The sequence below is a fragment of the Tachysurus fulvidraco genome, chromosome 6 (assembly GCF_022655615.1).
Source record: "Tachysurus fulvidraco isolate hzauxx_2018 chromosome 6, HZAU_PFXX_2.0, whole genome shotgun sequence".
Taxonomy (NCBI): Eukaryota; Metazoa; Chordata; class Actinopteri; order Siluriformes; family Bagridae; genus Tachysurus; species Tachysurus fulvidraco.
This window is the reverse complement of record NC_062523.1, coordinates 19,800,878-19,828,396: the sequence shown is the minus strand read 5'-3', so window position 1 is coordinate 19,828,396 and position 27,519 is coordinate 19,800,878. Positions and strand designations below refer to the sequence as shown.

Here is a 27,519-nt window from a genome sequence, read left to right as displayed (position 1 = left end):
CCCCGGATAAGCGGTAGAAGATGGATGGATGGATGGAAGGATGGATAGAAATAGTTCACAAGCTTGTTTTCACACTAGATGTGCTGTTTTCTAAACCTTTATAAAACTATTATTCTACCCATCCCAACCTAAGGTAGTTAACTGAACTCTATTTATGGTGAAATGTTTGTTCATTTTAGCCAAGATATGAGAAAAATAAACTAACCCTTAAAACTCTGAAAGAACACAATCATCCTATTAGTTGTGTCTGTTAATGCGCCATAATTATCTAGTAACTCCAAATTAGATGTTTTTAGATCAAGGTTAAATCCAATTCACCAGCAATCAAATACTGTAAAATGTTTATAGTGTCTGCAAATGTCTCGATAAATGACTGATAATAGAGTGACGTGCTCTTATGTATTTTTTAATTTTTCATTTTCATACCCTTTTTATATCATTTGGTCATCGGATTATTTAAGATGTGTTTTAAAACACTTTAGTGTTCCCCTGAGAATCACGGGGAGCTGTAAGACTCTCGCCGTGTGAAGCCAACCCGAGGAAGTAGAGGATTCTATCCTTGGATTGTGAGAATCTAGGCCAAATCACCAGGCTGTGTCAGTGAGACAGATATTGTGCATAATCAGAAGTGATAGAATGACTAGGAAAGTAGAGAAAATGCTTGAGCTGAGTCAATCTGAAGCTTTCATCGCTGTCTCTGCATTGATCTGTTCAACCACACAACAGCCAGTTGCGAGTGAGCCACACGTGACTGTGACTGTGTTGTGTGATGTGGCTTCTATATCTCTGCACCACATCTCTTGGTTTGGGTAGAAATATACAGTAGTTGGCATGCTTTCTATGAGTATATAGTATATTAGTGTCACTGTAATATTAGGTGTCACTGTAATAACTTTTGCATTGGCAACTACTGGATAAGGGCTTGTTCTAAATCTAAATAAGAGTTTGACTTTATTTAGGTGTAAATTAAAAAACAACAAACATAATTAATTACAGTATACTCATATAGATCAACACATACATTTAGGAACACATGGACTGTTCAGAGAAATGGAACTGGAAAACGTAAAAAGTTTTTGCATTGCTAATTGTGAAAGTGACTTTGCCTTTGTTACTGGACAAGCTGCAAGCTATTCATAATTTAAAATTGCTAAGCTACAGCCAACTTTAATAACCTACTATACTGCAGACTATTAATAAAAGTTACCGAGAAAAACTCAACTGTAATATTTTCATTGTATACTGCTGCTACTTTAGTGTACAAAATAAAATGCTTGCTGCTTGTACAGGTACATACCATAGCGGATAGATTTTTCTTTTTTATTCAGGCCTGTAATGAGTTAACCTTATTTCATTGCAAAGACACATCATCGAAAGAAAACTACCTACAGATACAGAGACGCTCACTTTATTACTTTCAGGTGAGTCTATATTAATGAGTATATGGACATTCATGCTAAATAAAATCAAATAGTTAAGTAAATGTTTCCTGCAATATGAATATCAATACTTATGATTGTTGATTGTTATGTCAGATTATCCAAAGCTACCTGCTAGTTATTAACTTATTAGCTATGAGATAGTTATGAGCTACTTATCGTGATAATTCAGTGTATCATATTAATTCAACAAATAGATATATACCCACCACTCACCACTAAATACTTCCATTCTTGAACACCGTCATAAATTAAATAGCTTGGTAATAAACAAAAATAACAACAACAACAACAACAACAACAACAACAAAAACCGCTAGCTTCCGTTATGTGTGCAAGTTAATTACAAAGATGTCTGAAGCAGCATCAGAGTGAAAAAAACATACTGCATCCTTTTGTTTTTGTTTGTGTAAACAGAATACTGATACACTGCAGTTTGTGTAAAAGTTTATGTGCTTGTGTGTTGTTGTATGTAATTAGGCCTACATGTGAATTCACTTTCACCAAAGCAAGTGCAAGATCCTTTTATGTTGCAGCTCTGAAGATCAGATCAGTGCTGAGCTCATTTGAGGGTCATCTATATATCAAAGGAACCATGATCAGGTTACAACACTCCACGTCCACAACCAAGACGACATCTACACCTGCCTCCACCAGAACGGCAGGTGCAGCTGCGTGAGGAAACAGGGGGAGGGGGAGATATGAGTGTTGTGTGTGTTTGCAATTGCAGTGCTCCTCTGCTCAATAATCACATATTTCTAAAGCCGTTAAGGACCAAATAGTGAGAGATAGAGAAGTATTCTGTTGTTTGTGATTCCTGCCTTTTGACTGGTGTGTTTCTATTAGTTTGTAGAATGTTTTGAAGCAGTGATTAGTGTAATATTTAACTCCAGCGAGGAGCTGAGTAGTACACAGCGTCTCCTGATAGTGATCAGTGACTACGCAGGTGGGCGTGAGTCATGTCTGACAGCTCCAACTCAGTGAAGGGGATTCCAGACAACATTGGGGAGCTGAGACTGGAGTACACAGCCACTTTCCCTCTCTCATAACACTGCCAGAAAAGCAGCGGGCTGCTAATTAAATAGGCGCCTCTTCGCCTTTGGTTTGCCACAAACACATATGTTGTTGATTGGCCACCTTTCAGGTGGCGCAAGCTGTGTGTGTGTGTGTATGTGTGTGAGAGAGAGTTTATGTGCTAATATTTGCATGTAATGTGTGTGTAATGGAGTGGGAAGAAGAGAGGTTTTGTGAGCACACATAGTGGTTGATACCATATGTCCTGGACCACAGGGGGAGACAGAGATTACAAGGTGCAACCTTTGCATGATTCTGGACACACAACTTACCATATTAGGTAGGTCTGTTAGGAAGGCTTAGCACTTTCTGCTCCAGAGGAGCGAGACGGTGTGTCTATGTACCTGTGACATGAGGCACAAGGAGTCTGACTAGAAACAGATAAAGAAATGGAGGAGCTAAGATGTACACCGATTACACACATCGCTTTCACGCAGACTGTGAAGGACGACAGCTGAGCTTCGAACTTTCACAGACTCCTTCTGAATGCTTACCATTTTCACACTAATTACTGGACTCAAAATAGATAATGTAGCTCCTTAATGAATGCCACTTGCTTGTTGGTGTATGACTAAAGAACTGCACTGTTTTCAGTCTCTAATCTGGCTTGTAAAAACCGTTAAATGTTTAAAGTTCTTATGTGATTATAGTGAGAAGAACTCTTTCTTATGAATAGTACGGTTTCAGTGTTCACATACATATTATTTGTTACAGTGACATCATGCGAATGCCTATGATAAAGTTGAGCATGTATAAACTCATGGAGGTTAAATTAACTGCTATATAGTTAAATTAACAAAAGTGCAGCAGCTGTTTGCGTTCATGTAGCAGCAATGATTTCATTTTGTGTAATTACAAAGGATAATAGCTTTACAGAAGCTCAGATATGTGAGCTATTGTTTCCATGACTGCAGTAAATTAGTCAACAACTGCCTCCTGACCCTGACTCTCCTGCATTTATCTAATCAGTGATTTGCTTATTTATTTGGTAAGAGCCCCAGCAAAAATACGGGGACCTCAAAATCATACAGCACATGTAATTAGTAATTTGTAAATTCCGGCAAGTCCCAAAATAGAATTTATGAATGGGAAATTCCTGTGGCAGAGAATATACTCAGTACAGAGGTTTTTTATTTGATTTGATTTTCCATAGTTTATTCTCAATGTCAAAGTCATACATCCTATAAACCAATAGTTGCAGTGCTGATTTTTATCTGAGCATCCAGCCATTTAGAGGCAATCTTAGAAAATGAGTAAACACTCCAAAACAAATCATTTGATGCTATTACAATAAAATGCAAGAAATGTGAATAAAGAGAAGGTTTTGAGACCATGAAACTGATTTCTTATCTTAAAGTTTGATAGATATGCAACTGGTGATAGATCTATTCCACCATGAGTACCATGGACCCAGAATTAGGTCATACAGTATGTATCCTACACATACAGCAAAATCAATGAGCCTCCAAATCCTCTTCAAATGGGGTCTCTTTTCAATAGATTGTAATGTCATTAGATTTCTTTCCACGGGGCACAATTTGGCATTGGATCAGAGAGCATAGGGAAACATGTCAAAACACTTCAGCCTTTTAATATGAAGCTTCCAATACATATTTGTGCGCTGCCCACACCTCAACCATACTGTTTTAGTAAGACAGACAATTACAAGTTGCTTGTAATTATTTAGTACATTTTCTGTCATTGTTTTTGCATTTAAATATGAGTTGCTGTTTATCTATGGTAGCTAATGAGCTGCAATAAATGAGCTGCATTATTGAAATCTTTTTTGTTGCCTTTTATGTCATTTTATAGGTCACTAAATGTAAACCAGCTGTACTGTAAACAAACCTACATGTGAACAAATCACAGATTTTTAAAACATTTACACCCAACTTCACAAAATTACTGATAAATAAAATCCCTTTTTTCAGACAAAGTATGCATATACACACACACACACACACCATATATTATTAGAGCAAAGCTATTCTGTATATTTTGTACAATAGTTTATTATTTTAGGGTTTAGACAAAACTGTATTTGGGCTTAATCATGTTTTTTGCTTGAAATCTTTTATAGAAACATGTCTGTGCGGTAGTGATAGTCATGGATTACCAAAGAAGGGATGCATAGGCTGTTTGTTCACTGCTCTGCTGTGTCATGTCACAATTTTATTGTGCTGTGTTCTCATTACAGCTGACCCAACTTTGGCTGTCCCTGTCTCTCATGTTTCATTTACACAGCTGTACATCTGGCCATTAGTTTTCTTGATAAAAATAAAGTGCATTGTCATACTGCTTGCACAGGGTGGATTGAATGGATGAGTGCTCCATGTGATCAATCCAGTGTGATTTTGGGGTCAGACCTGCCTCAATATTTCTGTTTTCAATTTTGTAGTGTAAACTCATACCGCATATGTGTTTAGATGTAAAATATGGGTGTATTATCTAGCATTATTTCAAAGATATGTTTATTTTTACTTTTTAACTTATTGTTCAAATTAGAGTCTAAAACTGCTAGGAATCATAAGCACTGAGACAGTACTACCACTAATTGTGCTACTTTCTGGGCAAGAAAGAATTTTATTTCTTCTTCTTTTTCTTCTTCTTCTTCTTTCTTTCATCCTTTCTTTCTTTAATTAGTTTTTGGTCACTGATCATTTTAGACTTTTTATGAGTAAAGAATTAATTGGAACATAACTTTAAACATTCTCAAATCAATGCAATCTGTTAATAGACAACATATCACTTCCGCTATGCTTTATAATACTGACAGGATCATGTCATGAATGTGTTATAGGTTATGAATATAAAAAATGTTGGTTCTGTGATTGAGGTGGGAACAAACCCTAAAATGTGATGTCAGTCCTTTGTGCGGTATCATGAACACACACTCATTCGCAAATAGGGGAATTTTAACATACCGAATCAACCTATTAGCATGTCTATAAGGTTGGAAGAAAAATTGGAGGAAACCAATGTGGACGTGAGGAGAACCTGAAATACCAGGCATAGCCAGCAACCTGCACTCATTACTGAATAGGGAGTTGCAAAGCAGCAACGGTCCCCACTACACCACATGCTGCTGTACTGTAAGTCACTGTAAGTCATAAATCATTGGTGGCACTCAATACTTGATGGTGATTTGGAAATTGCAAAGATGTGCAATTCTAGGACACACAATGTCAAGCTGATATTAATGAATACTCTGTTTACTCTAAAACAAAAAAAAACCCATAACATTGATATTACTGTCATCTATACTGGTTTACAACAAGACACAGTGTTACACACACACACACACACACACACACACACACACACACACACACACACACACACACACACACACATTTGTCTTACTACCCTTGTCATGACCTTCAGATCCTTGTCAGGATAGTTGTCCCCATCAAGATATAAAACATGTCCACAGACAGGGCGAACACACACACACACACACACACACACACACACACACACACACACACACACACACACACACACACACACACACACACACACACACACACACACACACACACACACACACACACACACACACACACACACGTTCCTAAGCCTGATCCTTGGCATCCAACTGCTCGACTCCTTAGCTGAGCTCGTCACAGCTCCACTTCCACACCGCATACTAATAAACTAGTTGCGGGGGGGAGGGAGGACTGGGAGGACTGGGAGGACTGGGGGTTGAGCAGCAGCACAGAAGAATTCTCGCTTTGGAGAAAGCTTCACGAGCAATGACTTTCACACGGAAATCTTTTAATTCATCCTTCGTGCCGTCATATGATTTGTTCTTTTGTTACAATAGCCTACCTTCGTTGTTTTAAGGGACAACCCTCTTCCACGTTGTATTTTGACATCATAATTTGTATCTACGGAGATTTTTGGATCTAAACGAATCGTTGACAATGTAGTTATAGAGGAAAACCCTGCACGGAGTATTAGACTCAATGTGCATGAATATAGATTAAATTGGAAGAGAGTCACAGTTAATTAACTGATATTCCTCGTTTTGGTTTGTCGGAAAACATCTGTCTTAATGATGAGTTTAACCCACTGACTGCGGTGTTGTTTGGATGCGGTGGTGTGTTAAAGAAGTACTTTTTATCCAGAGCGGAAAATGTAACGGTTTTGAATGCTGTGTGTCCGTGTCGCCATCACTTTTAGTCCTCCACTGCGCCAGGATGGAGCGATCGCCACGCTGGAGATGACGCAAATGACCCAGCTCTTTCCAAAAAAAAGTGCTTCAAGACGAACATGGCGTCAACTTAACACAGGACCAAAGATGATTCTGACTGTCAACCGCAAAAGCCCGAGGCCATCCGCCCAGATCCGGTACAGGAAATTCGGCGGGCCACAGCGCGGAGTTCTCGCCTTCCCTTAACGAACGCCGGTAGAGGGAGAGGAGGAGACGAAGAGGCGGCATCCCAGCGACTCATTCACGGTGGAGAGGAGAGGAGGAGAGCAGAGGAGAGGAGAGGAGAAGAGAGGAGAGGAGAAAAGAGGAGAGAGACATGCTGGTGCGGAGGAGCTGGCTTTCCTCCCGAGTGCCACGAACTACGGGAATATGCCAGCGTGTGCTTCGTTTTCTTTCCATGCATTAAGTGAACCGGAATAGCGACTCGACACAGAAAAACACAGAAGGAGAGAGAGAGAGATAGAGACAGAGAGAGGAAGAGAGAGAGATAGAGGCGCGTTTACAAGGGAAAAATCCATCTAGTACACCCCCCAAAGTCAATGAATATTGTGGCAGAGGAGCCGTCGCGGTGGAGTCGGCCGGCGCCGCGCTTTCCTAAAATATGACCAGGGGTGCTCGGACGTGTCGGCAGCAACATGACGGCTTAAACATCCGCTCTGCACCCCGCCAGGACGAGAAGCCATCCGCCGATTCGGAACGGGCCCAGCGATGGCGACTGCGCTTGGCCTCCTTCTTGTTTGCGAGCGTCCTGCTCGCTGATCGCCTGTGGCTGTGCGCCGCGGCCGAACGGACGAGTGCTGAAGGCGAGCGACGGGACGCGGTGCCGTTCAGGGACACGGGGGATCAGGAGTACCGATCTTCTCACGGCACCACTGACTATACTCATCCTTTCGCAGGGAATTCTAGCACACCTCTGTGGAGACTGGAAGCGTGCCACCCCGACAGCGTCTCCAAAAGCTGTTTCACGGTCGCGAACGCCGAGGCCGCGTGTTCGGGCCTCTCGGACGCCGAGTGGAATCTGAGTGATTTGTACCTGTCCTTTTGTGATTCCTACTCCCTTTTGGATTTGTTTTACGGGTTTTCGAGTCCGGACAACGTGAGCTGCATCCACAATATGTCAGCGTGTTCCCGGTGCGTCCGGGCTTTCCAGCGCCTCGACCGGCTTGCTCAGGATAGGTACCATGAGTTTGAGCTCCTGGTTCAGAAATACGAAACGGACGCGTATTCGGTGCGGACATGCATGGATGAATGCACGGTAGGAATCGCTCATTTGAAGGCCGCAACGCGGGTTTCCTACGTTTTTACCCGCAAATTAGCGGACCTGTTTTGTTGCTGTTTTGTGTGGGGGGTTTTCTTTGCTTTTCTTATTGGGCTTCGGTGGTTTGACCCATGTACAGAATGGTTACATTACTGTGTTCTTGTGCAGTGTGCTGTGTGTATGTGTGTGAGTGTGTTGTGCTCCGTGCGCGCGGCCGTGCGCCTATGCTGTGCGCGCACTTGTGGATTATAACAGGAAGGGGTTCTTTCATCTACTAGGATCTTGCACTTACAGTCATATATAAAGGGTCATACTACAAACTACCAGTACTGTACCTGGTCTATTATGGTGTGGGCCCTGCAGTCCATGTCCTCTTTTGATCATAATTGGCAAACGCTATTAAACTAATCTGGTTTATTTCCAGATGAGGCAGTGATGCTCCTCAGTAGGAGGAGAACTGAATGTCTTACACAATGCAACATGAGCTGGATCACAGCTGTGGCCTTTCTTTAGGTTAGTTTGCCTTTTGTGCTAAAAAAAAAAAATCAGGAAGATGATAACGATACAGATTCATTGAATGGTCGACGCTGTATTTTTGCTGGTTTGTGTGTGTGTGTGTGTGTGTGTGTGTGTGTGTGTGTGTGTGTGTGTGTGTGTGTGTGTGTGTGTGTGTGTGTAATGGCGCAGTATTTTGTGGGATTTCAATAACGTTAATAGCGCAACAGCATTTTTTTGCCTAATCCCCGGAAGGCTCTTGCATTCATTGCTCAGTGCTCAGAGCAACATGTTACAGCAAACATTAAATGTATTTGCTTTAAACAATCTGCTTTACAGTTTTGTTGAGCTTTGGCAAGTACCTTAAAGAAACCCGTGATGGCAAAAATACTCAGCACTATATAAACCATTCTATTTCTGAGCCGTTCTTGGATATTAGTTGTGCTTTACTTCTGCAACTATAGCATGATATACAAATATGGGACGTCTGTCAGATATTCAATATATGTGTATTATTTATTTCATCTCATTCTGTTATTTAATTTACAGTATTCACCCATTTTCTCTGCTGTACTATCCTTTGGCAGGTTTTCCCGAGCAGATGCTGATTCTTGTCTATGCTGAAATCAGGCCAAGCTTTGCCATAGCACACCATGGCCTCTAAAGCAAAGGGTCTCAAACTTTTTGCAGCCAGGGATCTGTTTAACTGTACAATACATATTAAGTCTCTCTCTCTCTCTCTCTCTCTCTCTCTCTCTCTCTCTCTCTCTCTCTCTCTCTCTCTCTCTCTCTCTCTCTCTCTCTCTCTCTCTCTCTCTCTCTCTCTTAAATATGTACAACCATACATTTTATGCCCAACAGTTTGTGGACAACTGACTATCACACTTATGTGGACCATTCCCAAAATGTTGCAACAAACTTGGAACTTTTTGAACTTGAAGTAGGATATCTGTATGATGCAACATTAAAATTTCTCTTTAATGTAACTAAGAGGACCGAAACGCTTCATGATGCGAAACGCCCCGGTGCGTGGTTCGTAAAGATGTGGTTTGACAAGGTTAGAGTGGGAGGGTTTTAATGCTCTGCCAGGAGTCCAAACCTCAGCCCCCAGTGAACCCTGGAAACCCCTTTTAGCACAAGTGCACATAGTTTATAAAAAACAATTGAAGGTTACTAAAACAGCAAAAGGGGGAACTGACCTTGTATGGGATGTACAGCATGTATGGGTATGGTGTATGGTGTATCTTTGCTCTTTGGTCAAGTTGACTTGATATACATACATACATAAATATATACATATATATGAACTTTAATAATGGTATTAATGAAATGTGACAAAGGCAACCTTTGTGAACCTTTGTGAATCACTGCACTACATAACAGCATCTTGTCCTCTAATGCAACTTCCTGCACACTGGCCTTTCTTTGGATGTTCTTTGAACTAGAAAAATTCTAGACACATAAACTGTCTTTCTTTTTCAATCTAAGGATAAATATCGGTTAGATTGTGTGCTGTATCTGTAACATCTCTGACATAAATATTGTTGACCAGTTATCTCATCAAAGAACAGAAGTGCATTGCTGATTACCCGGTTCTCGTGTCCTGCTTTTCTGTAAGCCCACAGTCAATATCTTTGCTTGATCAGTATACTCAGTATGTTAGTTGGAGGAGAAGATCTTTCTTGCTGCTCTTTTTAAACAAAACAATGGATAATTAGAGACGAATTCGAACAATTGTATAGTGTGAACACATATATAAACTAAAAACTTTACAACCAATACATCGAATAGAAATATCAATATAATTCTGGTGTAAATGAGGGAAAGGAAGAACCGTGACTGAAAATGTTCTCCAGCAGGTGTATATAGTTTTATAGTGGTGAAAAAATTAACAAATACGAACAAAGACACATTAAAATGTATTCATTTTTAAAACATGACTTAAATCATTTAACTGTAAATCTCTCTGCAAACTATTTACAGTCGGTAGAATGAAGACTGACAAGAAATAATACATAAGCTTTTCTCTGTCAAAATGTCTACATGTGCTTGTGTGTGAGTGACAGAGAGAATGACAGAGAGACACAAGAATAGGAGTGAACGCTCAGGAAGCCGACCCTGTTTGTTCTCCTTTGGCTTTCTTTAAATTACAAGCACCAGAAGTGGAATTACAAGCACTGGGTTCATATACAGTGAAGCAGTGTGGTTTTTGGTTAAGAAACTTGGGATAGCTCAGTTCTGTGAATCCGATAATGCTCAGTTATCTTTTAGCAAGATTTTATGGCGTAAGCTAACCTTCATAATGTAGTTTTGATGTCCTGGATTCATACACAATTATCAAAGCATCACTCTTTTTGTAGGCGAAAAAAGGCCTAAATAAATCCCTCTTTCAAAAATTACAGTCATATCTGAGTTATCCTCAATCTCCATCTCCACAGACCAGTTTCTATATGTTTGCAGTTCAGAAGCAGTTGCAAACTAAATTATTACCGAACTACAAACTCAAACTATTAAAAAAAGTAAACATGTAAAGATTGTAGAAACAAAGTGAATTAGACAACTGAACATGTTCAACTGCATACAGTTTATTGAGGACATCTATACACCTTTTCACACACAACAGTCTCTAAAGGTACAGTAGAATGGTACAAAAAAACTAGAAACACTTAGTTAGTGGCAGTTGTGTGTGGAAATACCTTGCTGTTAAGAGACATCAGTGGAAAGTTGTCAGATTAGTTAGAGCTGTTAATATAATCCATGGTGAGCAGAAAAGTATCTTAGCATGCACAAAACATCAATCTTGAGATAGATGGGCTAGAACAGCCAAATACCACACAAGGTTTCACTCCTGTCAGCCAAGAACAAGAATCTGAGGCTAAGTTCAGACTCTGGAAATCGGACAGTTAAAGAAATCATCTGGTCTTTGTTCCTTTACATTGTAAAGAGTATTTATTTGAGTTATTATAGGCTTCTTGTCAGTACAGGCCAGTCTGGTCATTCTCTTCTGATCTTTCATCAAAAAGGTGTTTCAGCCTATGACAGGATCTGCTCACAGGGTGTTTTTCTTTTCTTTTGTTTTCACGGTTAAAATATCCGATAACATATTTTACAACTTTCTGTTGTTTGCTGTAACAGGTGTACAGGTAACCCAAGGTACATACAGGTGTGCCTATTAGAGTGGACAGTGAGTGTTTATGCTTAGAGGCATACAGATTTTTCTAGCACTTATACTTTGCAGTTATGTCCTGGTACTGTAACATGGTACAAAACAAAACAAACAGCGCTGAATAAGCGGTCAAGGCAAAAGTAGAAAATAAATCACAAATAAAAAAAACAATAATTGAATTAACTATTAAGTAATATATATTAGTAATTAATTTTGAGGGTGTTTATTCCTACTTGTGTGCATTTTTAATAGTTGAGCAATTGTATTAGCGATTGGTAATTGGTAATACCGATTGTTTACTCATTAATTACAATAGATAATTAGATGATTAATAGAATAAATAACGCACTTGCATATGCAGTTATCATTCATTTATTTCCAGTATCTGCATTTCTAGCTGATGATTTTTTATTTTTTTTTTGTTTGAAAAAGAAATCCAAAGAAATCCAAAGGAAACTCATACAAACACAGAAAGATCATGCAGAACTGCACACAAACACAAACCTGAGCTCTAGCTCAAACCCAGGAGCTGTGCTACAGTATTGTGTGGCCCTGCATTCAGTCATAAAAAATTCATTACAATATACAGTATACTGAATATATTAGGGATTTTTCTTAGGTAGTGATTGCAAAATGTATTTTTTTTATTGTAAAGTCCTTTTAGGGGTTGTAGTGTGTTTGTTGTGTGTATGATGTGCATTGGCTTTACTAGTTGCACTAGCAAGACCGTTTATCCAGTGTTTTTCCATTTTGTCACCTAATCAATGGGCAGAAAGCAAGTTGCGTATAGTCCTAGGGAATTAGCACTGTTCTTAATTAAATAAATCTGAATCAGGAAGCGTTTTAACACAATTTAAATAGTTATTTTTCTCCCTTTTTTTTTTCCTGTCCCGAATTTCCTCTCTCTCTCTCTCTCTCTCTCTCTCTCTGTTTATCTCATCGCATACAAGTGGAAAGACAATGGTGAAAACAAGGCCCTTTGAAAGCCTTACTAAGGGACTTTAAGGGGACTCTGTGTTGTCCAGTCGAAGCCATAGTGTGTAGCGAGGGAGCCATGGGCAAAAACCCTCCATTCTTCCTTGCAGCATTAAATATGGATGTTATTAAAGTGCCACGGACCTGTAAGCTGTCTGTTTGCTGGGAGAATTAATGAGGTGGAAAGGCAGGGATTTCTGCCAGCTGTGCTTCTGTGCTTTTAGCCTTCATCAAATGCAACGGAATTCTGTATTCACTTGTGGTAGCATTTCACACTGAAATATCAGCACTGAATTAAATTGTTGGACGGAGTTTCATAGCTGCAGAAATCCAGTAGAGTAACTTTTATAATTTAGTTTCACTTTTATTACATTTTTTTATTTTATTATTATTTGATTGATTTCGAAGGAATACACTAAGGATACTGATCATTAAATATGATGAGAGTGTGTGCCCACTGAGAACTCAAATACTTTGTTCTTCTTTGGAGGCTTTTCATGTCTTATGTTTGTGCTTTTTATTTGAAGACAGAAACACAGGAAATTGTGCTTTGGTGTGGGTGGCTTGTATGTTGTCAAGTCTGGGAAGCCAGCCCTAAAGACCTAGCATTAAGAAGGTATTTAATTTCCAGAAAAGAGAAACAGCCTTCATGAGACACTTCATAATATCTAATTTCTTGCCATTTACTTGAGATATTAGGGTAATGAAAACAGATATTGAAAGTATGCACAAATTTGTTTAACGTGTCAGTTTTGTCCTCACACACACACACACACACATACACACACACACACGCACACATACCATGTCTAGGTCCAACTGAGTGTTCCTAAATTGCGAGATTATTAACCCTTCCAGGAAGGACAGATGTTAGCAGGGGGTAACTGGGAAGCTGCCTTGCTCGGCAGCTCATGCTTGGGAACGATCTAGCACTCCGGATCCCTTTAGCTGGCTTAATGTCCTCAGCCCTGGGGCTTTTTGACACAAAGCACAGAAGCTCGATGGAAGCCAGCGGACAAATCCAAGGATCATCATTCTATTCTACTGCCACTTTACAGATGAGCAGCAGGGTCCTAGCCCTCGGGCCATTTGCGTTATCATTGTTTACCCCAGTCTGGTACATTTGTAAAATCAGTACCAATTACCGTCTGCTTTTTTGAACACCAGGTGAAATTAGAATATTCGTTGACAGACTAAATCCTACACATTATATGAATTAAGACAGGGTGGACAGTTACATCTCTTTTCTGACATAGTGCAGGTATTGTTGAATTCTGTAAATCAGCAAAAGTTATAAAACCAAAGCAATTATGTAATCAGATGTGGACGTTTCTTATTACACAGAATAAAAATAATTTCAACCAAAGACATTTTTACCAGTAAATCTATGAGTCACATATTTTAAACATAGAGATGTCACGGATGTGGTATATGTGGTATATACAAATTTTTTTTTTACTTTTACATATACTATTGTCCCTGGTGGTCCAGCAGCAACTGCAGGTTCAATTCCCAGGCAGGGATCCAGCCCAGCCACTGAGTTCCTGTCCTAAGCCTGGATTAAAACCTGGTGTAAAACCTGGGCCAAATCAAAATATGTGGATGGACTGTGGTGACCCCAAACCGAGAGCAGCCGAAGGACAACAACTACTAATGCTACTTATTTGCAGTAGCTTCTATACTTCAAACTCAGAGTTTTGACACAAGCATACATGGAACAATATATTTTAAACAAGCCAACAAATCTTTTTTAAACATATTGAGTACAGCTCAAGTCATATGTAAATTTGTGCGTTTCACGACATTTACAATGAACAAAAGAATCTGACTTTATAATAATATGGAATTGGTGTTATAATTACCTCATTGCCATTGTAATAAGCTCCATTCTTTATGGGAAGACTTTCCATTAGATGTTTAGTTGTCTGGATTTATCTATTCAGCCACAGGAGCATTAGCGAGCTCAGATGCTGATGTCAGGTGAGGAAGACTGGTGTGCAGTCAGCGTTCCAGTTCATCCCAGAGGCTCTGTGCAGGACACTTCAGTGCTTCCAAACCACCCTTTTCAAACCATGTCTCTCTTTGTGCTCAGGGTTTGTGCTCAGGGGAATTGTCATGCTGGAACAGGTTCAGACTCCTTAGTTCCAGTAAAGGGACAACATTTATTTGACATATTTTTTACAAGACAGATTTTAAATTAAAGGGTATTACAATGTCCCTAGCTGGAAATACCATTCAAGTCTTGTGACAATAGCACCATAGCACAAAGGAGATCTTGTCAAATTCCTGCTAGATTCATGCCACCAATCATGAGTTGATTATTAAGCTTTAGAAAATTGCTGAGTATTTTAAAATCAATTTTTTGAAGTTCCAGGGCTGGTTTGCTTGGCAATACAGGTATTCTTTAATTGTCCAACACATCACCTAATGTACAGTATAAGCCAGTAAAAACAAGAAGGATGTGTGGTGCCTGGTTCTGGGGTATCTCATTGCTGGAACCGAGAAGCAGATCTTTTGTGTGTGGAACAGTTCCAGACTCGGCACCAGCACCTCAGTCAGCACGGCCATCTTGTTGGTGTGAAAAGCCATTAGTGAGTTTTGTCCCATTTATAGCAACCATTAGTTATTGATGTGGCTGGAGATTAAGAACAAAAAGAGCATGTGTTCAGGGGTATAGGATCGGTGCAGCATTAGCAGGATGTATAAATAGGGTTATGGTACATGATACTACATACATAGTATTTTATACAACAACGTGGTGGAATTCTTAAATCTGATCAGTCAAATAGTACAGCTTGGAAGGCATGAAACATAATGTAAAATGATGCATTTGTTTATAATGATATGCTTGTTCTAATGCATCGTTGTTTCTATAGTAACAGACAGGCACTCATATGACACGTGTTCATTAAAAATTGAAAGGTGTAATCATTGAAAAATTGCTGACTTTATAATCACACCGGCTACTACATCACGCCGGTGTGTGTTTAATGTTAATATAAACACACCGTCTGTTGTGTGTTATTCTGTATGTAATATACACTGGTGGATAAACAGCATAATATTCATTACATTGCATCACACATTTATTACACTGTTACACTAAAAAGCTTTGAAAGCAGAACTATATAATATGTGGAAGAGCTTCATTTATTCCTTTAACCCTACCCCCAAACACTCTCTCGCTCTCTCTCTCACTCTCTCTTTCTCTCTCTCTCTCTGGGGTGCTGTAGCCTGCAGGTCCAGACCTAGCCTTCTCTTCCGGTCTAATTTAATTTGCGCCCTCATGATTGTGCCTGCTTTAGCTGGCTTCTCCTCTGGGTCTGACTGTATTTGTGCTCCTACATGCAGGACTGATCTTCTAATTGAACTTTTAATAATAACAAAGCTCATAATACAAAAAAATACACCTTGTTATGTTACCGATAAAAGAAGAGCTTTTTGTCGGACAATTTTTGTAACGTAAAACGTCCCTCTTCACTATGACAGAGATTGGGATCTTGACACACTTTCACTGTGGTTTGTGTGGTTTGTGTCCAAATTGTATAGAAAATGGAATTGAATGTTGTTTATCAAAGTTTATTTGTTTGACTTAAATATATATATATCTTTGTGAATGATCTCTCTTAAGGCCCTTCATGGTCAGGAAGACGGGACAGCGGTATCTTAGTGTTTAAGGCGTTGGACTATCAATAGGAAGGTTGCGAGCTTGAACCCCAGGTCCAACTAGCTGCCACTGCTGAAACCCTGAGCAAGGCCCTTAACCATCAATTGTCCAGTTGTATAAAATGAGATCAAATGTAAGTCTCTCTGGGTAAGGGTGTGTAACCCTAATCATAAATAGATTTAATATTGGTTCTTATTTAACAAAAATTAAAGTAAACCCATCGGTAACAGGAAATCTCTGTTAGGAGACATTTTTGGAAGGGGTTTGGGTCTCATTAACTTGACTAGAAGTTGGCATTTTTTAGTATTTTGAGTGCGAATCCATGTGCTTTATACTATTAGTCACAGAAGAGAGTGTGTAGGTGGAGCAGATCAACTGAACCTACACAAGAGCATTTCTACAATGGAGCCAACCATTCTAGCCATAAAAAGTTCAATTCAATTCAATTGCTTGGTGTATCTTAATACAAGTAATATCTAAATTAGTTTATTTTTATTTTTATAGCTTGTTAACTTGATAGTTCCCCCACCACCCAAGCTCTTTAAACATTGTATAATCAATACGACTCCATAACATGTTTGCTGTGTGTGACTAAATGTGGTGAACTTTGGTCCACATTTCAGCTGTGTGTTAAAGCTTTATGACACCCCAATGGTGTAATGAGTGCTCTGATTAGCACAGGAGGAACGTGTTTAGTCACACGGATAGAGCAGGCTGAGCGAACAAGCTCTCGGCGGGGACTGCGAGTGGGGATCTTGTTGAGGTGGAGGGGCCATGCTATGGGGGCTGGGTAATTAGGAGTGACAACTTGTGCATGTTGGGAGGCAGAGTGAAGCAGTGGCACTCATCAGAACTCACTGCTGGGAGAAGGAAGAGAGGCAGGATTACATGAATATAATCTTCACATTTTTCTGAATTAGACAGCTATAGAATTGCAGCCTGTTGTCACCTGACTTCCACTGTGTGTGACACCGATCTGCTGTGGTTTGTTGTTGTAGGATAGTTGGATTGAATTCACTTGTGTGTGTGTTTGTGTGTGTGTGTGTGTGTGTGTGTGTGTGTGTGTGTGTGTGTGTGTGTGTGTGTGTGTGTGTGTGTGTGTGTGTGTGTGTTGCCTGCGTTACTTCGCACCCCTTGTGATTAGTGGACTAATAGTGGAAATGGAGGCTTGTTCTTATTTAACACAGCAGGCTGATCTCAGTGCCCTCAGTAGAGATGGATGAGGGTGCAAAGAGAACACACTTTCCATCTGGCACACTTCTATGAACATACAAAGGTTATACAGGTTATTGTTAATGTGTACATAAAGAGATTCATTTTGCAGCCCCCTCTGTTTTTTTTTCTCTCTCTGTCTTCCTTATGCACACAAGCATGATACGTGTCTCAGAAGGTACAGTCTAATTAAATTAGAGCACTGTTGCTTTTTCCTTTTGTAAACAGCAGAAACCGCACTTCATATGAAATGACAGTGTTCGTCTCTCACGAGGGAGCAGATAAGAAGCTTCTCACTGCCGGTTTCTCTAATGTTGCAGGGGATTAGTACTTCCTGCGCTAGCTTTGTGAGGCCACAGCTTAATGACAATGTCTCCCACTCCTGCCATTATGGATGATGCAGTCTCTAAACAGCACTATCCTGTAGTCCCAGGCTCCCCCATATCCACTCAATCCATCTCATCATTTCTGCAGGTATACACTGCAGATGGAGCTGCTCCCTCATGGTGAAATCAGCGCAATGCAGTTCAGGGCCATTTTGTCATAGGTTTCCAACCAGTGCCATGTGGCGAAGTGCAGGTTATGATTCAGGATCGTGGGCAGATTGTCATCAGCTCGGGCCTGTAGAATGGAGACTGGTGTCTGGTCACCAACATTTGAAACAGCAACAGCTCTGCACAGATTCTACTTGTAATTTGTTTCTTGAAACTAATTACTGCAAAATAAACCCAATTCAAACTCTTACTGACCTACCAAGGCCTCCTTTTGGCATTACCTGCGACTGTTTGTTTTATAGTTACTGCTTCATATTCTGTGATCACTCAGGCTCTGTTTTTTCCTTTAAATGCTTGCTTTAATTCCATTCCAGGCTATCCATTGGTCAGCACGTTTTACAGATTACAGGGTGGAATGGGATTACTATTGACTGTCCATTGTGCTTCAATTCAAAATGTCTTCTTAACTAGAAACCAGAGACATCACCAAAGAAAACAAAACATGAAATCATTTTTATACTGTAACAATGATATGTTCCTGTCAGTAGTGCCTCTTATATTCAACCTCTGTCATCCATTTTTTATTCCTCTTAGAGTCATCTATTTATATATGTGCACATGTGGGTTGTATGGATGGAGATCAACTTCTCTCTCTGTGATTTCCCTCTTTCCTGAGAGAATTCATTTACAACACAAAGAAGTATATTTTTTTTCAGCTATTACAGTGACCTACCTCTGATTTGTCAGGTCCTTTTGTAACTCAGCTCACACAGAGGAGCTATAATAAGACCAATTATGCACAGTATGAAGCACGGCACACTCAGAAAGACATAGAGAAATGATAGCCTGCAGTTAAAAGTCTTAATGCGCTGACATTATTTATCACCACCATTCAAATCAATTTTTCATGTTTACAGATGTGTGGAGTATAAGGCTTTCAGAGAATATACAGTTCCTCTTCTGGCCCCTTAAACACATGTAGTTTGTATGCTTGACATTTTTGTGATTGAAATTTTCATTCAATTTTGCTCTCTCTCTCTCTCTCTCTCTCTCTCTCTCTCTCTCTCTCTCTCTCTCTCTCTCTCTCTCTCTCTCCATCGCTTTCTTTCTTTTTCTCTGTATGTATGTAAACAGTTTGCACTGTGTCTCTCAACACCTGTGAAGTACACATTGTGGCTTTTATGTAGCTCATTACAGGCTTTATCAGCTGTGAGGTGCAGGCAGGACATAAGGGGCAGCTTTATAGAATATTCTCCCTAATGCAAACAATGCTTTTATTAGCCTGACCTGGAGGAGATGACTATCAGCAAGCTACTCTTCAGTTTCACAGATTGAGAGAGAGGTAGAGAAAAGCAGAGTCGAAGTAATAAAAAGGTAATAATAGGAAAAGAAATGCAGAGCCATGAGGATACTGTATATGAAACCGCAAAAGAATGCAGAAACCCTGAGAGAGAAAGAACACGAGGGCGAGAAACAGAGCAAACAGCTGTTTGATAGCACAGTCCATGGTTACTAACACCAGAATACTCTTAGGGTCACATGTACTAAGCTGTTTGCCGCTTTTGAGTGCAATATTACTAAAAAAAAAAACTTGCCTGTTATGTATAAAACAGGCCTGTATGTGCCTAAACGTGCTGCTCTCCCTCTTTTGGCAGCTAGTGGTGACTGGTTTTGCACATCATTTTATCCAGCCCTCACAACTAGGTGCAAATTAGGAGCATGCCCTGCGATGTTGGCACCCTGTCCAGGTTGTGCCGGAGTCTCTGAGTCCCTAGAGATAGAGTCCAGGATTTCTGTAACCTTGAGTAGGATAAGCGCTATAGAAAATGGATGAAGGCGTTAATGCATTTATAGTTTATGATAAAATATATCATAATACCGGTGTTGTAATGTAATGGAGTAAAAATACTTCGTTACTGTACTTAAGTAGAAATTTCACGTATCTGTACTTTACTTCGCTATTTAAATTTATGGAAACTTTCACTTTTACTCCACTACATTTCCTAGATAAAATGTACACTTTTACTCCACTATATTCCCACTAAGCATCTTCGTTACTCGTTACTACAAAATAAAATCAGAAGAAATATGTGCGACTGCAATAAGGGAGGTTTGGCGAATCACTGCTCCTAGATTACATTACGTACGTACGCACGCTCTACGCAGGAGCACAGGCACGTGCACCGTCCACGCGCAGTCAGAGCTGGAGGCATTTATTTATGATGTTAATCGGCGGAAAGCCGCAAATACGACAACCAAAAGCAGTGAAATTTCACTATTCTTATTACCAGTTGAGTTGTAGCACAAACAAAATATTAATGCAAACAATCCATACAATACTAAATAACAATAACATTTATTGATTGTCTTTGTCTTGTGAATATTTGTTTATTAATGACTGTATTCACTGGACACACGGTTTGTAGAGAATGCACACATACATGAACTGATTTGATTTAAGACTGGCATCATTACATCATGCATAAAATTTTGGTGTCCAGTTTTGCCATTTTAAATAATGCCATAACTTTTGGCTTACTATGTAGTCATATAATATATAATATACAACTCTTCTTGTTTTAAATTCTCACTGAGAGCTAAAACCCCTAAAGATGAAATCCTAGAACCGCCCTTGCTCTTATGCCCACCGAAAATCACTGAAATTTTACTTTTTACTTTTACTTCAAATACTTAAGTATATTAAATATCAGAAAATGACTTTTGATACTTAAGTACAGTAAATATCAGATACTTTAAGACTTTTACTTGAGTAATATTCTAAAAGGTGACTTTCACTTCTACTAAAGTGTTTTTCTACTACGATACTTGTACCTTTACTCAAGTATTGCTTTCTACTACTTTATACAACACTGCATAATACAAGTCTGTGTTGGTAATTAAACATTAATTTCAGATGCATGAACCTTGTGATCACATTAAGTCACTTTAACAATGAAAAGGAAGGAAAAGTAAATACTCACTAAAAAGCAGATTTCAAGGACGGTCACTCACAGTGTTGTCATTTAATTAAAAAGCATCAGATACACTTTGATAGAACACAAATTAATGATGCCTTGTAATGCTATATATATATATAATTTCATTACAGTCCCCAAACTTTAAAATTTTGTTATTTTGAAGTTTTCCACAGTGGATCTTATTTCCATACAAATGATAATACAGTATGTGCCCTGCAGCCAAAGTACAATGAATTATAATCTAAAGGCATTTTGAGGACCAGATACATGCCTCAAAATGCAGAGGAGTGACACAGCAATGTTCTTGTTCTTGTCAGTGTTTGGTGATGCGTTCGCTTCTTGAGGAATATTTCATTTTGTAGCCCTGAATAAATCTATATTTTCTTGGGCTATATGGTTTGAGTTTTGAGCTTGTGGGAGAAACATCATGCGCTGTACTCTGAGGTATGTGGATGGATCTCAGTAGATATTCCTGATCGATTTAAGAATTCAATCTAGCGTTGCTCTCCAGACCAAAAGGTGGATTTACATGCCCATGGCCATACAGGACGAAGGAACTGTATGTCTCTGATCTCACTGCCTGAGCATTCTAGAAGGAACACTACTGTGCTAATGGAAGAATGCTTTCTGTACTGGTCCTCCATTTCCTTCTCTCTATCTCCTCTAGAATTTGATGGTATGAGGCGTTCAGTGATGATAATTGGCTCAGATTCACGGCTGCCTCCAGCTGCATTAAATATGTATATAAGGCCTATATAGTGCTGTCTAGACTTAGAAGATTTATGGAGGAAGTTTTTTCCTGGACTTTTCTTTAAAGAAGTAGCCTTAGTATACCTCAGGGCATTGTAATAAAGCAAACCTCAATCAGATGTTGGGGTAGTTCTGCAAAAGTGAATCAGTTGACCACATTTGATAGGTGAAATTTTGAAAAATTTCCTGAAATGAGTTACCATGTAACACTGCTTTTGGTTATTTTGCATTGGTTTTTTTTTTTCTTTTCCTTAAAGATAATGCTAGGGGAGGTAGAGATACATCAGTCCCAACTGCCCTGAATAAAACTAAGGACTAAAGACCGGTCCATACAAACTAGTCAACAAGTCAAATAAAACATAGTTCTGCTCTGTCATAGAGTGACACTGAAACCTGCCTGAACATGCTTTTTTCCACAAAGAGCTCACCACAGTATAATCAGATCAGATCTGATTTTCAAGCAGCAGTTTTGCACGATTTTTAGTGTGACGAGGAAGTCTTTACATCTGCCAACAAAGCATTTCACAGCACTCAGATGTGACTCCATGAATCAGCTTCGCTCCACTCAACAGCAAAGAATCTAGACAATTTTTTTGGAAATGAAGAGTCAAGATTAGATAGCATGTGCCTATAGTCTCTCATGCAGTGTTGTTGCCAGCTATAAGCATCTATCCTCTAGTAAAGTTGTAGAATGCAGGTGCAAAGCTGAACATTCGGTATTATTGCCTTATTGCTAATCTCTGGCATGAGACATGTGCATATGAAACAGTCACCCTTTTTGTTCTGAGTTGAGTCAATTAACATATGAACGCTACTGAATCTTGATTCATTAAAACCCCTGTGTGTCTCTGGCCTTGTTTAGACTTGGTTATCATCTCTCTTGTGTGATGCAGTCACAAGTGAACAGGCAAGATATACTGTAGCCGTTCACAACCAGTATTCATCATCATGGGTCTCGACTGTTTTCAGGGAGCGCTTGAGATTGCATTTCATCACTCATGAGGTTGCCAATTCTGCCAAAAGCCGCCCTCTGTCATGAACGTTGTTTGAACCGTTATTGTATTTCTGAATGTAACTCATTCCATTTTACATTCTATTTCAGTTTCTTAAGAAATTCTCCATTTACTAGTTTTTTAAGCTAGGGTCTATAATTGTCTCATATTATTAGGTATACCAGCATAACGTGAACGTAAGAATGATTAATGCAGTTCACTGACACAAATAGCCTACATTCATATAGTAATGAGCAGAGTGCATATTGAGATGGTAAAAAAAGTGAGCATATTCCAGGAGAATTTGCATGGCTGGTGTGCATGATTTATATATACAATGGATATAAAAAAGTCTACACACTCCGGTTAAAATGGCAGGTTTTTCGTGATGTAAAATATGGCACCGAGATGAAACTTGTTAGAACGTTTTAAACACTCAATGTGAACTTTTGACATATAAAACTTAAGCACAGCTAAACTAAGCTAAACTAAATAAACTAAACTGTTAAAGCACCTGCTGATTTATTTATTCCACCCCTCAGTGTTTTTAGGCAAGAGTCTAAAACCAGTGGCACCATATCATCTTGGCTTGGTAATATTTTCCCATTCTTTCTTGCAAGAAACATACTAGATTCATCAAGTTGGAAAGGCATCTCTAGTGCACAGCCCAGCAGACCCCAACTATTGGATTCAGGTCTAAATTCTGACACATTTAAAAACTTTGATCTCCTTTTGGCTAAGTTATTCCTTTACTGACAGATTTCTGAAAGCTGTGCACTAAATTCAAGTGCTATTTGTACCTAGACATGATTTCACCCACCTTGATAAAGACCCCAATTCTGGTTGAAGAAAAGCAGCCCTAAAGCATGATGCTGCCACCACCATGGGTTTTGGTGATATACTTTTGCAACTAGTTTATTGTAACATAATTTAAATCATTTTTCCTATGCATCCCGAAAACGTTTCCAATTGGTTTTCACTTTCAATTTGGATACGTTGTAATTTCACATTAAGGGTGGAAATGGTTTTAACAGGATTTAAGTTGTTGTCATTTTTTTTTGTCATCACAAAAGCAATGTAATGTCTTCAGAATGTTTAAGTGTTTTTTTGTAAGAGTACACGCTAAAGGCCAGCTAGCAGCTAGCAGTGACCTTCTTGGAGAACTCAGTTTTCCAGAATCGTCCAGGCTGAGTAACTTGTATGATCCTTAGGCAAAAGAGTTATCCAGGAAGCTGCTTTCAATGCGCTCCGACGCCCCCCGCTGCTGGCTGCTAGCCGTGTAGCTTTGCATCTTCTAGTTTGACTCTGATTATAGCTATATTCAGTACTGTACTTGTGATTTTTTTTCTCATTTCACCGTCATGTATTTGTACCTTATGCAGTGTACTGTTGTATTATTACGTGTTGCACCATGGGCCTTGAGTGATAACATCTCCTTCTAATGCACCTTATATAGCTATACTTTTAATGTCCATGTTCTAGCACAAACCCGTAGCTTTCGCTCGATTGCTGTGTTTGCTCTGTTCTGCACCAAAGTATTTTATACAAAACTAACTTCTATCACTATACTATCTGATTAAGAATGACATACGGTAAATCATTCCACCACATCTTATATCACATTATTAATGCCTAAAGGTTTTCATCGGATTTTCCAGACTCAAAAAAACTAAACAATTCACGGGGTAGTGTAGTATTGTAACACAGTGTATTTTGAAAATGCAAATCATTTACATGTAGTGAATATATTTCTGCTTCTGAGAATTCAGGGGCTTTCTGTCTTCCGTAGATTTACCAAAGATATCAGTATATTAGTTTGACAAATCAGCATAGCAATTTAAAAAGAAACGCCTTCAATACAGTTTCAGCAACTTTGGATGTAACCTAGCAATTCTAGCAATAGTTTGTTGCACTGAACGTTATTACACATACTATAGGCTGTCAGTGAGTTTGTGTATGACAGGGCAACCTGCAACACTATATTAAGTTGTGGCTTCTTTGGAAACTATGTACAAAATTATAAAGAGTATAAGAATATTTAATATTGTCATATTGTATCTGAAATGTCAGCTACTTGATATTACTTTCTTATTAAAGTATGAAAGCAATAACAGACTGACAGTTATGCTGTTGTACTAAGATATATACAGTATGTACCTATGGCCCAATCACATTGGTGATATTCAGTATATTCAGTTGATATTCACTCTTTCTTGTGCAATATTGCTTAAATATGATTAATGTTACAACTAATATTATTTCTAATAATGTGAATTCTATTCATTTGTAAGAACCTAGAAATAAATACATTTTCAAGTATTCGGCCATTGGCGTCTATCATCAAGCAAGGCTGTCATTTGATAGTGACAGTTGTAGCTGAAAACTTGCAACAAGTATTTTACAGTAAAACTACAACTTAATAACATGCTGTGAGGTGGTAGCATCCCAGAGTGTTGCACAGTGGTTGAGAATGAAATATTGCTAGTAGTATTCATTCAGTTTTTTGCTGTTGACTGTCGACTTCAACTGTGACAGTGCAGTATTTATTATCCCTGGCCACATATCACACTTTACAGTACCTCTGTATTTACAACACAACCAATGACTGGATATGCAGTAGACCTCTGCAGTCATAATATCCAGAATGCAAACCTTTAACCTGCATTATTCAAATGTTATACTACATACATGTGCTGTGTGTGAGTCTACAATTACCTGACTGTAGCTGATACACAGTTTGTGAGCACTGCTCAACCCCATCAAATCAACAAGAACAATCCTTAGAGCGTGACTGGTTTGATATTTGGGTGGTACACCTCTCTTAACACAGCAGTGACACTTGCATGACAGTGGCTCTTGTACAAGAGTATCAGGTGTAGCAGCATTGTCAGTGATGGATTAAGAACCGTCTGCCAACTAAAAATATGCCATGTTCCTGTGGAATATGACACTGATGAAAGGCAAGAAGAAGTTTAATGAAAATTCATTAATCATCCCTTTTCCTGGTTGAGGCCACAGTGGAAAGTCAAGGTAGAGAAGGTTAGTCCATGCTTCTAAACCATCCCCCATAGGTTTCAGCTCTATCTGTGCTATCCACAGATATTCCCATTTTTGTAAGCTGTCCAAGCTACCTCGACTGTCTTCTTTATAGTTAGTGAAGCAGTAGCTATACTCTGAGGCTCTCCTCGATTGTCAAACTCCTCACCGCATCACAGTGATTGGGGATTGCTCATGTAAAAAGACCAAGAAAGATGAACCAACAAGGTAGGCGTGCCTGCAACATTGTCTTAATTGATACACCCGTATCAGTATCACACACACTAACATGTCACTGTCAATGCTTGGAACGATTCACCACTCAAAAATTATCTGGTTGGCAGTGGTCCATTTACATTTATTAAAGGGGTGGAGGGGAGCTGAGATGCTGTACAAGTGCTATAGTCAGTAATATTCTCCACATATTCTTCCTCAAGTCGGTATAACAGATTAACTGTCCAATGAGTGCAAATAAAATTATTATAAAATTGTTTCTCTGCTATTCAAAATGTTGAACATTTTGAAACGTTCTAGTTAACCCTGTGAATGTGGCACAGTGAACATAGTAAATATCATGTTTATACACTAAAGCAGGGGTCTCCAATCCTATCTGGAAAGGGCCAGTGTGGGTGCAGGTTTTTATTCCAACCAAGCCGAAGCCACACCAGAGTCTACTAAAAGCCAAGAACAGCTGATTAAACAGGTGGAAACAGGTGTGGCTTCTGCTTGGTTGGAATGAAAACCTGCACACGCACCAGCCCTTTGCGGATAAGATTGGAGACCGCTACACTAAAGGATACTACAGAATTCCTCCGTAGAGAAAAATATCTACACGTATCACTTCATCTGCAGCATATGTGCTACAGTCACATCCGTCCAAATTACAATTATTTGCTCTGAGTGGATCTGTCTATCTTGGTTCATATTCGTTCTTGCAAATGACCCGTATCTGTGTCCACTGAAACACTGTGAATGCGCACATTGATTTCATGGGAAAATATTTAACTTCACTACTAAATACTTTTTACCAGTTTTCTTTGAATTAATTCCTCAAATATCAAGTAAACTAATTTCACTAATGCTCCTGTCCTTCTACTGATTAGACACCGCCTGATAGTCTCGTTTTGCTATATCGCATGGCCACATATCAAACATGTACTGTATCTAATGTATGACCACATGTGAAAGTGAACTAGGTCTTGTTTTGTAAAGAGTAGATTTTTGTGCCCACACAATTCTGAAAATTACTGTCACAGTGAGAGAGAAAATCGGATTTGTGTCACATCAGGTTGCTAATGTGAACGCAGCCTCATATTCTGTAATAACAGCTAGCATTAGCTTTATGTTAAAAGTAAGCCCAGAGGGAAAAATATTTGTATTTATCTTAAGAAATGAACTAAAAAGAGCATTAAACATTAATGAATTTTTAGTCAGTATACAATAACTTTTACCCGTACAATGTTCCTATGATTTTCTCAGTTTTAACACATAATTAATGTAATTAACCATTATTCACATATTCAATGTGAACAAACATTTAGGCATTCATGATACTAAACAGTAGACTAGGACTTTATCATAAGCAAATAAACTAACTCTCTCTCTCTCTCTCTCTCTCTCTCTCTCTCTCTCTCTCTCTCTCTCTCTCTCTCTCTCTCTCTCTCTTTCTCTATGAGCTAAATGTTGTAGTGTAGTGGAGTGGAACAGCTGATTTTGTCCATGTGTCTTCAGTTGTTCTGCAGGAGTCAAGCTTGGCCCCTTCATACA

The 27,519-nt window shown here is 39.0% G+C and overlaps 1 protein-coding gene across 1 annotated transcript in view; it reads left to right on the top strand.

Moving 5' to 3' along the window:
* The first annotated feature begins 6,211 nt into the window (after positions 1-6,211).
* Positions 6,212-27,519, top strand: part of LOC113654629 (NALCN channel auxiliary factor 1) — a 110,627-nt gene continuing 89,319 nt past the window's right edge. The window contains exon 1 of the mRNA XM_027164884.2: positions 6,212-7,984. Coding sequence (XP_027020685.1) covers positions 7,331-7,984 — 654 coding nt within the window. The 5' untranslated portion in view covers positions 6,212-7,330. The remainder of the gene's footprint in view (positions 7,985-27,519) is intronic.